This window comes from Saimiri boliviensis, chromosome X (assembly GCF_048565385.1).
Source record: "Saimiri boliviensis isolate mSaiBol1 chromosome X, mSaiBol1.pri, whole genome shotgun sequence".
Taxonomy (NCBI): Eukaryota; Metazoa; Chordata; class Mammalia; order Primates; family Cebidae; genus Saimiri; species Saimiri boliviensis.
The window spans coordinates 5,321,040-5,335,722 of record NC_133470.1 but is presented as its reverse complement, the minus strand read 5'-3'; the positions used below and the strand labels follow the sequence as shown (position 1 = coordinate 5,335,722).

The 14,683-nt window shown below is 37.6% G+C and overlaps 1 protein-coding gene across 1 annotated transcript in view; it reads left to right on the top strand.

Annotated features, from left to right (window-relative positions):
• The window catches only part of ANOS1 (anosmin 1), a 195,427-nt gene that overhangs the window by 160,360 nt on the left and 20,384 nt on the right, over positions 1-14,683 (top strand). The window contains exons 8-9 of the mRNA XM_010336194.3: positions 1,448-1,592; positions 10,380-10,526. Coding sequence (XP_010334496.2) covers positions 1,448-1,592; positions 10,380-10,526 — 292 coding nt within the window. The remainder of the gene's footprint in view (positions 1-1,447; positions 1,593-10,379; positions 10,527-14,683) is intronic.

Below are 14,683 nucleotides of genomic sequence, written 5' to 3'. Positions count from 1 at the left end.
TTCATAACTTTTCTGTTGTGAGGTGTTTCCATCTGTAATCTAATCACTGGGCAGTAACAGCTGAGGAAGGGCACGTCTAACAATGTGTTCTCATTGATTAAAAGGATCTGGAGTGGTTTGTCAGATGCCAGGAAATAAAATCTTCATTGAACCATTTTCTGCAGTGAGAGTCTTATGATAGCAAGCATCTTGTATTATTTGAAATGCTTCCTGCATAAAAATAGTTATTTGGATTCCTTTTAGTATACATTCCTTTATCTTGTCATAAAATTTACATTACCACCTTTTCTCATCACTTATAAAGTTGAATTCCATAGATTAAAAAAAAGTTTAGAAACGAAAAGATAGGAAGACTACTTTGGTGTAAACCTTTTTACACCAAAGATTTCAATATCTGTGTCCCAAAGTAATATAAAACATGTCTCAAAAAGCCTGTATCATTGATATTTAGCCATTATACTGCGGTCACTTTATTTTTATGAAATTTTATGACAGTTGCATTTTTCATATTGAAAGATTTTGCTACAAGTAACAATGGTAATGCACACTTATGAGCTGAAAGAGCTGAAATTGGGGAATCACATAGGAATCTAGAGCAAAAAGTGACATGATAAAATGCGGACAGGTCCTGCCCTCCAGCTCCCTGCCCAAAACATTATGACAGAAAATCATGAAGCACCTTGAAGCATTTTGTCAAGTTAATTTTTCTTTTAGGTAGAAATTTGCTCCTAGAAAATTTAGAACAGGTATCAAAGAATTACAATTAGTGGCAATTGATAATTTTTCCAGGTATCTGGCAACATAAACCTCTTTTACTTTATTATAAACAGTTCTCACTCCTTTGAGAGGTGGTGCCTCAAGAGAGGAGAGGGCTCATCATGATTCATTTCCATGGTATCTGAGAGCAATAATTGGTTTAGAAACGGTATTTTCAAAATACATTTGGCCTTTCTATGAAGTTCATTTTTATTTTTTATTTTATTATATTTTTTGAGACAAGGTCTCACTCTGTTGCTCAGGCTGGAGTGCAGTGGTGCAATCACAGCTCACTGCAGCCGCAACTCCCTGGGTTTAAACAATCTTCTTGCCTCAGCCTGCTGAGTAGCTGGAACTACAGGTGCATACCAGCATGCCCAGCTCTTTTTTTTTTTTTTTTTTTAAGAAACAATCCTGCTATGCTGTGCAGGTAGTCTCAAACTCCTGGGCTCAAGCCATCCTCTCACCTTGGGCTCCCAAAGTGCTGGGATTGTAGTCAGGAGCCACCACATCTGGCCTAAAATTTATTTTGGTCAGTAGTAAAACTGAATTTTCAGATCCCAAAGACATAGAAAAGTTGGCAAAATAAATCAGAAGTTGGTATGCTTCATAATGACACAAGAGATTTTGCAATGAAGATGAGACATGGAAGGCTTGTAATGCATTTTGGATATATTCTCTTCATTTTTAGTTTCAAAATTCTGTGATCCTGGAGAAACTTCAGCCAGACTGTGACTACGTTGTGGAATTGCAGGCCATAACGTACTGGGGACAGACACGGCTGAAGAGTGCAAAGGTGTCCCTTCACTTCACATCCACACATGCAGCCAATAACAGTAAGTGACTGTGTCATGTTTTTCAAGATGTTTGTGACCTAACAGGTGCCACATCACATCCAGGCACAATGGAGGGAGACTGAGATTTTGATCTGGAATGATTACCTGGCAAATCTTCTTACCCACATGCATGTGACAATAGCATTTAAACTATGATGTATAAAACAGTTTGACTTTTGAATTCTTTCTTAAGGTTTTTAGCTATTGTAGGTACAATTTTGGTGTTGTAATGGAAATTTAAGAAAACTTATGTCTCATTCTAACAGATTGACTATTTTTATGTTTACATGACTTGCACATATGCATACTTGTTTTTAAGGATAATACGTACAAAGTATTATAAATCGATGTTATTTCTGCTTCCATTGTTTCTGTAGTTGTTTTTGTTTTTGTTTTTGTTTTTTGAGACAGAGTCTCGCTCTGTCACCCAGGCTGGAGTACAATGGCGTGATCTCAGCTCACTGCAACCTCTGCTTCCCAGGTTCAAGCCATTCTCCTGCCTCAGTCTCCTAAGTAGCTGGGATTACAGGTGCATACCACCATGCCTGGCTAGTTTTTGTATGTTTAGTAGAGACGGGGTTTCACCATGTTGGCCAGGCTGCTCTCGAAATCCTAACCTCAGGTGGTCCACCTGCCTCAGCCTCCCAAAGTGCTGGAATTACAGTGTTTCTGTAGTTCTGTATACAATACACTTATCTTTGTGTAAATATTTTACATATTTATCTCCCAAATCAAAATTGGGCACTTTGAAGGCAGAGACCAAAATATATCAAAGCACTTGGAATAATGTGTGTGTATATACGTGTGTGGGTAGGGGCACAAAAACTAGTGTGGCATGCCTGTTCTTCTTAGTACTACATAGTGGTCATAATTATTGCTTGAAAGTTTACCTAATATTCCACTGAGTGAAATTATTAAATCATTCCCATATTGCTTTTCCTTATTCCTTTTTTTCTTACCTAGTATGTTAGTATGTTTGCTGGGAACTAAGCAAAACAAGAGAAGAGCCTTATATGACATTCGTCCCTGAGTCAGAGAATAAGTTACTTGATGTTCCTGACTTTGTTCAAACGTGGATACTGGTCAGAACTGCCATGTAGAGGCTCCTAGCAAGGTTTTGGAAAACTAGGACAAATTAAATGAGAGTAGGAGGGAGGAGGCCTTTGTCTCAGGGGCTCCTTCGATGATGATTTTTTTTTAGGCTAGCAGAACCCCATCATCGTGGCTGCCTTTGATCAGGGAAGTGGGCCTTGTTCAGAAAGAGAAGAATGTGTTAAACATTTGTCTGAATTTAAGAAAGGCAGTGCTGGCCCTGCAGAGTGAGACATAGGGGTGGCTCATAATTACCTCCCACCTGTGGGAAAACGTAGGAGCCAAATGGGCAGGTTTGTTTGAAATAATGCTTCCAAAAGTGATCCAGAAACAGATTTCTATCTGTTTGAGAAAGAGTCTCTTTGGAGATCAGATGGACTTGAAATGGTTGATTTTTATGTGAGTCTCGGTACAATATAACTTTTACCTAAAAGTTCTGATGGAAATATGTTTAGTAACCTCATTCATTTTTAATCCATTCATCTATCTGCTCATCACATTGAAATTGTATGCCTATGAATTATGACATCACTGTGTCTAATGCCAGGAATACTATATTATATTGTATATATATATACACACTATATGCTCTAATACACTGTATGGCATATATGTTCCATAATTTTATATAAATATAGTGTGTGCATAGGTATATATGTACATATATGCATACATATACACATGTATCTACAAATACAAACACACATGTAACTATACACACATACATACTCATACACAAATGCATATATATGCACACATATACATTTTTCCTAGAACAATGATGTATGTTGGTTTCTGCCTTCAAAGTGCCTAATTTTGATTTTGCAAGATAAATATGTAAAATATTAAGAAAGATCTGTGTGTTGCATACAGACAGAACTATAGGAAACAGTGGAAGCAGAAATGACCAACATGGAAGTGGGGAATGAGAGTCACATCATCCCTCATGAGGTCCTGAAAAGTGAGTGATCTGCAGGCTCACAAGGAATAGACATCATTCCACACAAATGCAGCATCATGGATGAGTACGGAGAGTTAGAGAAGTGCATCACACAGGCAGAGAACTCACTGAGAGAACAGAATGAAGGTGGATGGGCCACTGGTCTCTCCCCTGGAGGTCTCAATGAGTTGCAGGGATTTAACCACCATCTGAGTGCTAATGACGCTCTGCCCTCCCACCCTGACCACTCTTTAAACTCCAGAGTCCTAGATTCAGCAACCCACTTAGCACCTCCACTTGGATGGCTTGCAGATATTTCAAATAAAATGTTCAAACATGAGCTCTAGATTTTCCCCCATACCTGTTCCTCTCCTGGGCTTGGCCTCAATAAATGGCACCAACATTCACCCTTTTGCTCAAGCCAAACATGCAGAAGTCATTCTCCATTTTTCTCTGTTGTTTCTCTCTATCTCTAAAAATCCAATTCTTCAGAAAGATCTTTTGTCTCTAATTTCAAATTCCATATGGAATCTGTCCAGTTCTTTCCCTTATTCAGCCTATTGTCTTCCCTTTCCCACAAATTAAAATAGTCTCCTAATTAGTATTTATGTTTCTGCTCTTTCTTAAATATCCATTCTTTAGAAAGCAAAGTATTCTTTAGAAAATATCAATCTAGTTACAGCTCTCTCTCTTTTTGGAGTTCCACTCTCAAGACAGCTACATAGTTGTCTTCAGTTGTCACTTTCCCCAAAACTTCATCCTTCACTATATTCTTCTGTATTCCTTCTCAACCCCCTTCTCAGGCCAAAATCCTTTAAATTTCAGCCTCATGCAAGAGCTGTCCTTCTCTACTGGTGGTGGGGATTTCATCTGTTTTATAAAATAAGCATGTCTTTTGGTCTCCTGGTTCTTCCAATAAACAACATTATTTCCCCCATTAGAAACTGGTATGGGATTGCAAATTCCCATAATTTAATATCTGTTACTTTCCAGAACCAAAAGCGAGGAGAAAAAAAGTCCAACCTTAACTTGTCCTTGTTGGGGTTACATTATCTAGAGCCTCGTCATGGTCCAGTCCACAGACAAAACTTTTATGGAACCCTGGATCTCTGTAGCATATCCACAGCTTCTTCATTCTTCCTGGGGCATCCCTATACAAAAAGTCCAACTTTAACTTGTCCTTGTTGAGGTTACATTATCTAGAGCTTAATCATGGCCCAGCCCACAGATAAAACTCTTATGGAACCCTGGATCTCTGTAGCATATCCACAGCGTATTCAGTCTTCCTGGGGCATCCCCACACAAACTGTTAACTCGGGGAGATCTTTAATTAGCTCCTTCTTCTGCCTTCTCAAGTATGATTATAAACCTTTTTCTCTCATTTAAGCCACATTGCACATGGAGTGTGCAGTCTAGTCTAAATCCTTTCCTCTCAGTCAGCCATGCAGTTCCCCATAAATACAAACATATCTATTCTCATGTCTATGTTTATGTTCTCCTGTCTTCTGTATTCTAAGGGGGAGGCATCCTTCCTTCTGCATGTGGTGGACTTCACCATGTGGTTTCTAGACCCATTCCTTCCCAATTCAGATACCTGCATCCACTAAAGTCAAATCTCATCTAGTCAGAGACCATGGATTATCTATCTATGTGGTCACGGCATCCATCATAATCCCTGTCATAGAAACACAGCAACAAAAGTATTTGTGAAACCAAGTTAATTATTCCCTCTTTTGCCTACATCCTCAGCCTATTCCTCTCCACTGCCTTGATCTGCTTGGCTTCCAGTGCTAAAGCAAACCTTTTCTTGATGCTGGTTTCATTCTAGCTACCGTCTTATCTTTCTCCTTTCCACATTTTTTCTCAAGCTCCTGCAATCTATTTTTCAATCTCACTTTTCCACCAAATCTGCCCCTGCTAATTTCTAAGTCTGGTGAATGTTTTCTATTCTAATTTTATTGACCCTTTCCGATGAGTTTGTCCTTGTTTTACTACACTTTCTCCATTACTACATCTTAACCTTTGTGTATTTGACTCCTAGGTGTCTTCATTTTTCTCATACCTCTTCTTAGTTTCCTTGTAGGGTATCCTGCCTCCATCCAGCTCTTGAACATTGAAGTTCTCCAGGGTTCTACCTTATCTGCTCTGACAATTTAGTCACTAGCTACTCATGGTCCGTTCCCAGTGAGTCAGATCCAGCCTTGATTTCTCCACTAATACCAAATGTCTCTACACTGTCATTGTCTGTATCTGAATGTCACATAGGCATCTCAGCCTCAACATATTCCAAGTTGAACTCACTCCCTCCACTTACAAAGCTTAATGGCCCCATGCATTTCTCGTCTCCATTGAGGTTACTACTGACCAGAAACTTGGGAGACTTCCTTTTACCACTTCTTGTTCACTTCAGTTTGTTTCTAGGTCCTGAAATGTTTTCAAGGCTGACAGCTTTCTTGAATTTTCCAGGAACATAGTAAGAGCTCAGTAAATTGATTGTAATTCAGCTGAATGCAACTGTCTTTCCATTCAACCAGCTGTATGCCACACTCTAACACTGCAGCTTTCTTAAAGTTTCATCTGCTATAGTCATAAATATTAAAGGGGAAGAGAGAAAGAAATGGCTTTTGGTCTCATCTTGCAACAGCCAAAGTTGGACATCTTTTACGAGCCATTTACATATTTTAACTGTGTCCTCCAAGAGTTTGTGTTTTCACTTGGTTGACTGTGCCAGAGGAATTCTCTTTACCAGTGGGAGTTTTTAACCATATGGGGAGACACTTGAATTATGGTGGTTAAATGAACAAAACAGGCAGTTAAATGAAAGAAATCTATTTGACTGGTTGATTCTCTGTGTTAAGGTCCTTTGCTAATTATCTTTTAAAACTAGGTAATACCTTACCTGACCAATTAAGAGATATGATAGTTATTCTATCAAAAACCACTTTATTCTAAGGACTGATTCCTCTTGTATAGATTCAGAAAAGGAATAAAAGACAAGTAAGAAAAAAATAAGTCATAGTGCAGAGTACCTATAGTAACACATATTGTTTGGGTCTCAGGTGATTCCACACAACAGACTGACTTTTCAACAGATTATGTAGGATACAGTTGAATGTTTGTCAGGATTTTATATCCCAATGTTGATAGATAATCTCATAAACACTAGTCTATGACTTTTATAAGAACATTGTATATTTCATCATGAATCAACTAGAAGTAAAGAATAATTACAACGTTATAGTATAAGCAAGGGAAATTACATTTTATAGGAGGGAGAGTAGTAAATGTCAGTATATAAATTACTTTTTGAATTGTATTTTTCCAGGTCTGCAGGCTACTAGGTGTTTTAATGATAAACATTTCTATGCAAGTGAGGGCTGAATGTTCATGCAGTTTTATGAAAGAGTCCCTTGAAGGAAGTATGATATAACACTGTCTTTAATGGAAAGGTAACTTGTTTCTTGAAGGCGGGAGGAATATTTTCAAGTTTGAAATGTTCCAAATGTTCTATAGTTGCCTCATTGAACCAGAATTCTTTTCTGGATCTCCAGAACAAGAATAGGTGAGAGATAAAATACTCCAAATCTCTTTATGATCTATAAAATTAACCACAATTTGGATGTTTGAAAAATAGTGTACATATTTGATTTTCTTAATTTCTATGACTATCGAAGAATATAAATCAGACATCATAACTTTTTCAGAATGTGGTAGATACGATGTTATTCCATTTTTTCTTTTTTTTTTCTTTTTTTTTTTTACTGATTTTATTTTTTTTTTTGTTTTCAATATAAAATTTATTTTTATATTTTCTTTTTCTTTTTTTTTATTTTTTATTTTTATTTTATTTTATTTTATTGCATTGCATTTTAGGTTTCGGGGTACATGTGATGAACATGCAAGATTGTTGCATAGGTACACACATGGCAGTGTGGTTTGCTGCCTTCCGTCCCCTCACCTGTATCTGTCATTTCTCCCCATGCTATCTCTTCCCACTTCCCCACCCCCCGCCCCTCCCCCATTTCCCCCCAACGGACCCCAGTGTGTAGTGCTCCCCTCCCTGTGTCCTTGTGTTCTCATTGTTCAGCACCCGTCTATGAGTGAGAATATACGGTGTTTATTTTTTCTTATTACTGAAAGTGGAGGAGACATTCTTATAAAGTCAGGGTCATCCTCCTAGCATTGCAGTATGCACCTTAACTGTTTTTTACCCATGGCATGTGTCAGCAACACTAATTGTTGGTGGATTTCTCGTCTTGGATCATTTTAGTAAAGCAACAATGGTTCGATCTTGAGATTTATGCAAATATATTTTTACATCTATAATTAAAGATTAAAGTTTGCCTAGGGCTGGGCATGGTAGCTCATGCCTGTAATCCCAGCATTTTAGGAGGCCAATGAGGGCAGATCACTTGAGGATAGGAGTTCAAGACCACCCTGGCCAACATGGTAAAACCCTGTCTCTACTAAAAATACAAAAATTAGCTAAGTGTGGTGATGTACGCCTGTAGTCTCAGCTACTCAGGAGGCTGAGGCACGAGAATGGCTTGAACCCAGGAGGTGGATGTTGCAGTCAGCTGAGATTGTGCCACTGCACTACAGCGTGGGTGAAAGAACAAAACTACATCTCAAAAAAAAAAAAAAAAAAAAAGTTTGCCTAAGATATACAGCAAGTAGAAAGACAAAATTTACATTGAGATTAAACCTAGTATCTAAACTTAGTATCTATCTAAACCTAGTATCTTAGTTATCTGGTGGTGAGTTCTTAATATCATAGATTATTAGAAGCATAAATGGGTTTGTGAAAATCTTATCTACTGGCTGGGCACAGTAGCTCATGTCTGTAATCCCAGCAATTTGAGCGGCCAAGGTGGGAGGATTGCTTGAGGCCAGGAGTTGGAGACCAGCCTGGGCAACATAGTGAGGCCCTGTCTCTTAAAAAATAAAAATAAAAAATCAGCAAGGCTTGGTGGTGCATGGCTGTAGTCCCAGCTACTTGGAGGGCTGAGGCAGGAGAATCATTTGAGCCTAGGAGTTCAAGGCTGCAGTGAGCCATGATGGTGCCATTACACTCCAGCCGGGGAGACAGAGGGATATCCTAACCTTTAAAAAATAAAAAGAAAAGTAAAAGAAAAGGTAGATTCTTAATTAGTTATGTCATGAAGACTTTGGGTATAACTAGGAGGACTCTTTAACTCCATGATGGTGTCAAGAGTGATAAACTTTTGCTAGGAGCCCCATGAGTTTTCTATGTCTGGTTCCTATCTCTTCTCCTGGGCTCTAAGCTTCCTACGTTATTGGTTATACTGACTCTCAAAAAGTAGCAACCTCATAAATGATTCTTAGTTATCCAAATGTTGATCTGAACTCTTTAAGCTAAAATATTCTAAATGCGAACCTGACTAATTAAGTTTCTATTTCCCTTTCATCAGGTCCATTGGATAGACAATTTGTTGGGCATGCCAGTGTCAGGAAAAATTGAGTTGATGTAAATTTTCTTCTGGGGTTCACAACTTTCCTTGACTGATCTTGTCTTATTCCACATTGGGCATGTTCTCCTCATCTCATCTTTCTGTCTTCCTCTCACCTGCCCAGGAATGCAGACCTCACTCCTTTTATTAGAAGAGTTTCGATAACATATTGTTTATAGGCATATAATCAATACAGCTTACCCTGTTATCTCTCAGAGGGCTATTTGGAATTCAGAAAGAAGAGAAGTCTTGCATCAAAGGGCAGAATTTCTACGTATGCAACCTCTAAATTCAGTGAGTGGGCGAGGGAGAGATTTGCAGCCTATGGAAGTTTTTGATGTCCTAATTATTAAACTGTATAAACAGGTACTCTGTAAGATTCAGTACATGGTGATGGAAACAAAAGTTTGGCATGGAATGGCCCTGGGATTAAATCTCACCCTCACTCTTTGCATTATGTGAAACTGGACACAATTCTTAGTATTTTTGAGTGCTGCTTTTTTCATCTTCAGTGTATGCTAATTCCTCTTTCTCAGGGGTCTGCAAACTATGGTAGACAGGCCAAATCCAGCCCCCTCCTGGTTTTGTAAATAAAATTTTATTGGCACAGGATCACATTTGTTCATATTACATTTACATACCATGTCCAGCTGTTTTGAGGGTACAACAGTAATTGAGTAGTTGAGAGAGAGACCCGTCTGCAAAACCAAAAACATTTACCATATGATCCACAGAAGCAAAAATATTTACTATCTCGCCATTTAGGAAAAGTTTACTGACCCTTGTTTAATTTCATAGGATTGCTCTATGAATCCAAACTAAGCCCATCAGGAACATACCTGGAGTCAAAAGTGAGGTTCAGTGATATGTGCCTATACTCCTAACTACTTAGGGGCCTCAGGCAGGAGAATCACTTGAGCCAGGAGTTTAAGACCAACCTGAGCAATGTAGTGAAACCCTGTTTCCAAAGGAAAAAAAAATAGGTTTATTGCCCTTCCTGCAACATGTTTGAATCTCATGTTAAAGGATTACTATATTGACATAAATGAAACACCCCAAATGGCCCGAGGCAAATGAGTATTCGGTAATATATTTGGTTTAAAGAGCCATCAATTCACAGATTTATTTATTTCATTTCATCCAATACATATTAGGCAGCTAGCATGTGCGTGTTTCTGAGCTAGGCAGTTGCCATCCAAGGAAGATTAGGGTGAGCTCCATTTTGCAGAGGACTTCTGGGTTGAGTTTGAGAAACAAATTAAAGAATGTTGTACTTTGTTGCAGAAGAACAGCTTGCAAAAACTAGAAAAGGTGGAATTCAAACACAGCCCCCTTTTCAAAGACGACGACCCACTCGCCCACTGGAAGTTGGAGCTCCCTTCTATCAGGATGGCCAACTGCAAGTCAAAGTCTACTGGAAGAAGACAGAAGGTACGTAAACGTTACTTCTTACTTGCTTTAAACAACATAGTAATGCAGATACTTTTGAAGAAGTAAATGTCAAGCCACAGTGTCGATACTAAGGCAAACGGTCGTTGAACAAAACACTAAAATGCTATTTTTTTCAATGTCATGCTGTATTTAAGTCTGAATGGGTTGACAGTTATCTCATATCTTGAAATCCGCAACAGTCAATTACTTAAGTGTTTTTATTTCAGGTGTATTAGCTTGTCTTCATTTCCTTCTTAGAGGGCTGATTGGCTGAAGTTATATCCAAAACACTCAAAATATTCATTATTTTGAGCTGTAATTTTTGTTATAGATTATTTCTTATTAAAAAATATCCTTAATACAAATAATTTAGAAAGTAGGGGGAAAAGTCACCTATTATTTCAATATCATTTCCTGAAACAGCATTTTGGTGGGTTTCCTTTCAGAAAGTTTCTATGCATCTGCCTTTCACTCAGGGTGTGTGTGTGTATGTGTGTATGTAAAACATAAACACATATTTCTGGGTAACATTATTTGAGCTGCTATATTGTCATGCATTTTTCATAACATATAGATGCTATTTTGTATGGGTATATCTTACTATCATAATACATGTCATTTTTCCAGTACAATGAAACAGTTTGGTTCCTTTAGAATTTCTGTTTTCTAATTAAGGCTGCAATGCATTTATCCTTAGAATGGATTCATTTCATTTGTTATTTATCTTTAGCATAAATTCCTTTTTTTTTTTTTTAGTCTTAGAGTATTTGTTTTTCTATTATCAAGGTAGTACTTTGAGAATTTATTCAGCATACAGTCTTTTATCTTTATCACTCTTACGCCTCTTAAAAACATAAGCTGGCCAGGCACGGTGGCTCATACCTGTAATCGCAGCACTTTGGGAGGCCGAGGCGGGTGGATCACGAGATCAAGAGATCGAGACCATCCTGGTCAACATGGTGAAACCCCTTCTCTACTAAAAACACAAAAAATCAGCTGGGCATGGTGGCACGTGCCTGTAATCCCAGCTGCTCAGGAGGCTGAGGCAGGAGAATTGCCTGAACCCAGGAGGCGGAGGTTGCGGTGAGCCGAGATTGCGCCATTGCACTCCAGCCTGGGTAACAAGAGCGAAACTCCATCTCAAAAAAAAGAAAAACATAAGCTGAATCGATTGTTTCAAGGGTTAGATTTTTAAAATTCTCCTCGTTCTTCTGAAATTTGCTTTTACTCGAGGTATTGATGGGCCATATGCCATAAGTGATATTGGTGTTGCAGGGGTTCCTATTCCAGAATATTCTTTCAAGCTGCTGAAATCCATTCTGCAATTAAAATAATATTATTATTAACATTTTATTTCTATGTTAATTAAAATTAGTTTAGTCAATATTTATTGCATTAAGATATTAATATTATATGTCCACATTTCAATTAATAATTTTATAAGTATTAAACAAGAAAATTATTATATCTATTATATTGATTAAAATTATATATCAATATATTCATATTTTTAAAATATGTTTTATTAATATTAACATTTTAAAAAATCTAATGTAATTAAATGAAAATGTAAATATCTCCTATTGAAAAAGTAAATATCTCAAGCATACAAGAGTAACTACCACCATCCTGACTTTTAAAACACAAGATTTGTTTGAAATTTATCAGAATGGAATCACCCAGTTTCTATTTGTATTTGGCGTCTTGCCGTGAGCAAACCAATGCATTCTGTTGCATGAAACAATAATTCATTCATTTATATTGCTGCCTGGATGTCCCTATTATACCTCAATCTATGTATCCTTTCAGCTGTGGATGGAGATTTACTTATTCCGATGTGGAGCTATTAAGAATAGTACCAGTGTAAATGTTGTTTGAATGCTATTTGACACATATTTTTTCATAGAGGTGGGATTCTTAGGTCAAAGAGTATATCAAGCTTTAGAAAACATTAATAGTTTTCCAAAATGGTTGTACCAGTTTACATTCTCACCAGTAGGGTATGATGATGGTTCTAGGTGTTCCATGTTCTCTCTGCCATGCGGTGTTTTCCATTGTTGTAAGTTTACCCATCATGGTGTGTTTGTAGTGATACCTCATTGTTATTTGAAGTCACATTTTTCTGATGTTTAAGAAGCTGAGCACCTTTTTGTAAGTTTACTAACACTTGGATTTCTCTTTTTTGAAGGACCGTTTTAGCTCTTTAGCTACTCTGTCCTACAAGAGTGCTTTTTATATTGTATATACAAGTCATTTGTGGGTTTTTTGTTTGTTTGTTTTTTGAGATAGTCTCGCTGTGTCACCCAGGCTGGAGTGCAATGGTGCGATTTCGGCCCACTACAACCTCTACCTCCTGAGTTCAAGTGATTCTCCCGCCTCAGCCTCCTGAGTAGTGGGGATTACAGGCACATGCCTCCACGCCCAGCTAATTTTTGTATTTTTAGTAGAGATGGAGTTTCACCATGTTGGCCAGGCTTGTCTCGACCTCCTGACCTCAAGTGATCTACCTGCCTCAGCCTCCCAAAGTGCTAGGATTATAGGCGTGAGCCACCATGCTCGGCCATCATTTGTTTTCATGTAAGTACTTTCTGCCACTCTGATCCACTCTTGTATTTTTAACTTTCTTAGTGGTTCTTTTTTCTTTCTTTCTTTCTTTTTTTTTTTTTTTGAGACCAAGTTTCACTCTTGTTGTCCAGACTGGAGTGCAGTGGCACAATCTTGGCTCACTGAAGTCTCCACCTCCTGGGTTCAAGGGATTCTCCTGTCTCAGTCTCCCAAGTAGCTGCAATTACAGGTACCCACCACCACGCCCAGCTAATTTTTGTATTTTTAGTAGAGACGGGGTTTCATCATGTTGACCAGGCTAGTCTTGAACTCCTGACCTTAGGTGATTTGCCTGCCTTGGCCTCCCAAAATGCTGAGATTACAGGCATGAGCCACTGTGCCCAGCCCTTAGTGCCTCTTAATTTTGGAGATAAGCAAGTCATCATTTTGTTTCCTTTAGGTTTAGTGTTCTCTGTGTCCTAATTAGGAAATCCTTTTTCATACAGTAGTCACAAAGATATTCTCCTTTCCTGTCTTCTTGTCTATTGTTTTTCCTTTTGTATTAGTCCATTCTCATACTCCTATGAAGACATACCTGAGACTGGGTAATTTTTAAGGAAAAAGAGGTTTAATGGACTCACAGTTCCATGTGACTAGGGATACCTCACAATCAAGGAGGAAGGTGAAGGAGGAGCAAAGGCACATCTTACATGGCAGTAGGCAAAAGAACATGTGCGGGGCAACTGCCCTTTTTAAAACCATCAGATCTCATGTGACTTATTCACTACCATGAGAACAGCATGGGAAAACCTCATCCCCATGATTCAGTTACCTCCCATGACACATGGGGATTATAGGAGCTATAATTCAAGATGAGATTTGGGTGGGAACACAGCCAAATGGCACCACCTTTTATTCTTAAGCTCTTTTACTCAGAATTGATTTTTGTTATAGAGGGTCAGTGTTCTTTTTTTTTTTTTTTCTTCTGATCTCCTTCTCTGAAAGGTCATTATATAGTTTTTAAACAATGATTTTCCCCAAAATTCTACAGTGCCTCATTTGTCCTAAATAATGCATATATATGCAAGTTAATTTTTGGACTTTCTATAGAGTCTTTGGCATATTTTTCCAATGGTGTAACAATACCTTACTGTCTTAACTACCATAGATTTATAAATATTTCTAATGATAGTCCTCCAGTTTTTACTTCTTTTTTAAATTGTCTCAACTATTCTTGCCTTTTGCATTTTTATATACATATTTGAATGAATTTTTCACTTTCCACAAAAACCTTCTGAGATATTTATTGAGATTGCAATTCATCCATGTGCCAATGATTTTGAAGAATTTGCATCTTAAAAATACTGAGTCTTCCAATCTACAAACATGTTATGTCACTGTATTCAGGTTTAAAATTTTTCTCTCAACAATATTTTATAATATATTGAATAGAGAGTATGACACTTTTTAATATGACTAATCCAAGATATTTGTGTTTGTTTTTCTCCTAGTAAAGATGACATACTTTTTCCTCAATTTTACTTTCTGATTTTTGTTGTTGGTATCTTATAAATATATTTTATATTCATATATTGACTGTGAATCCAGCAATA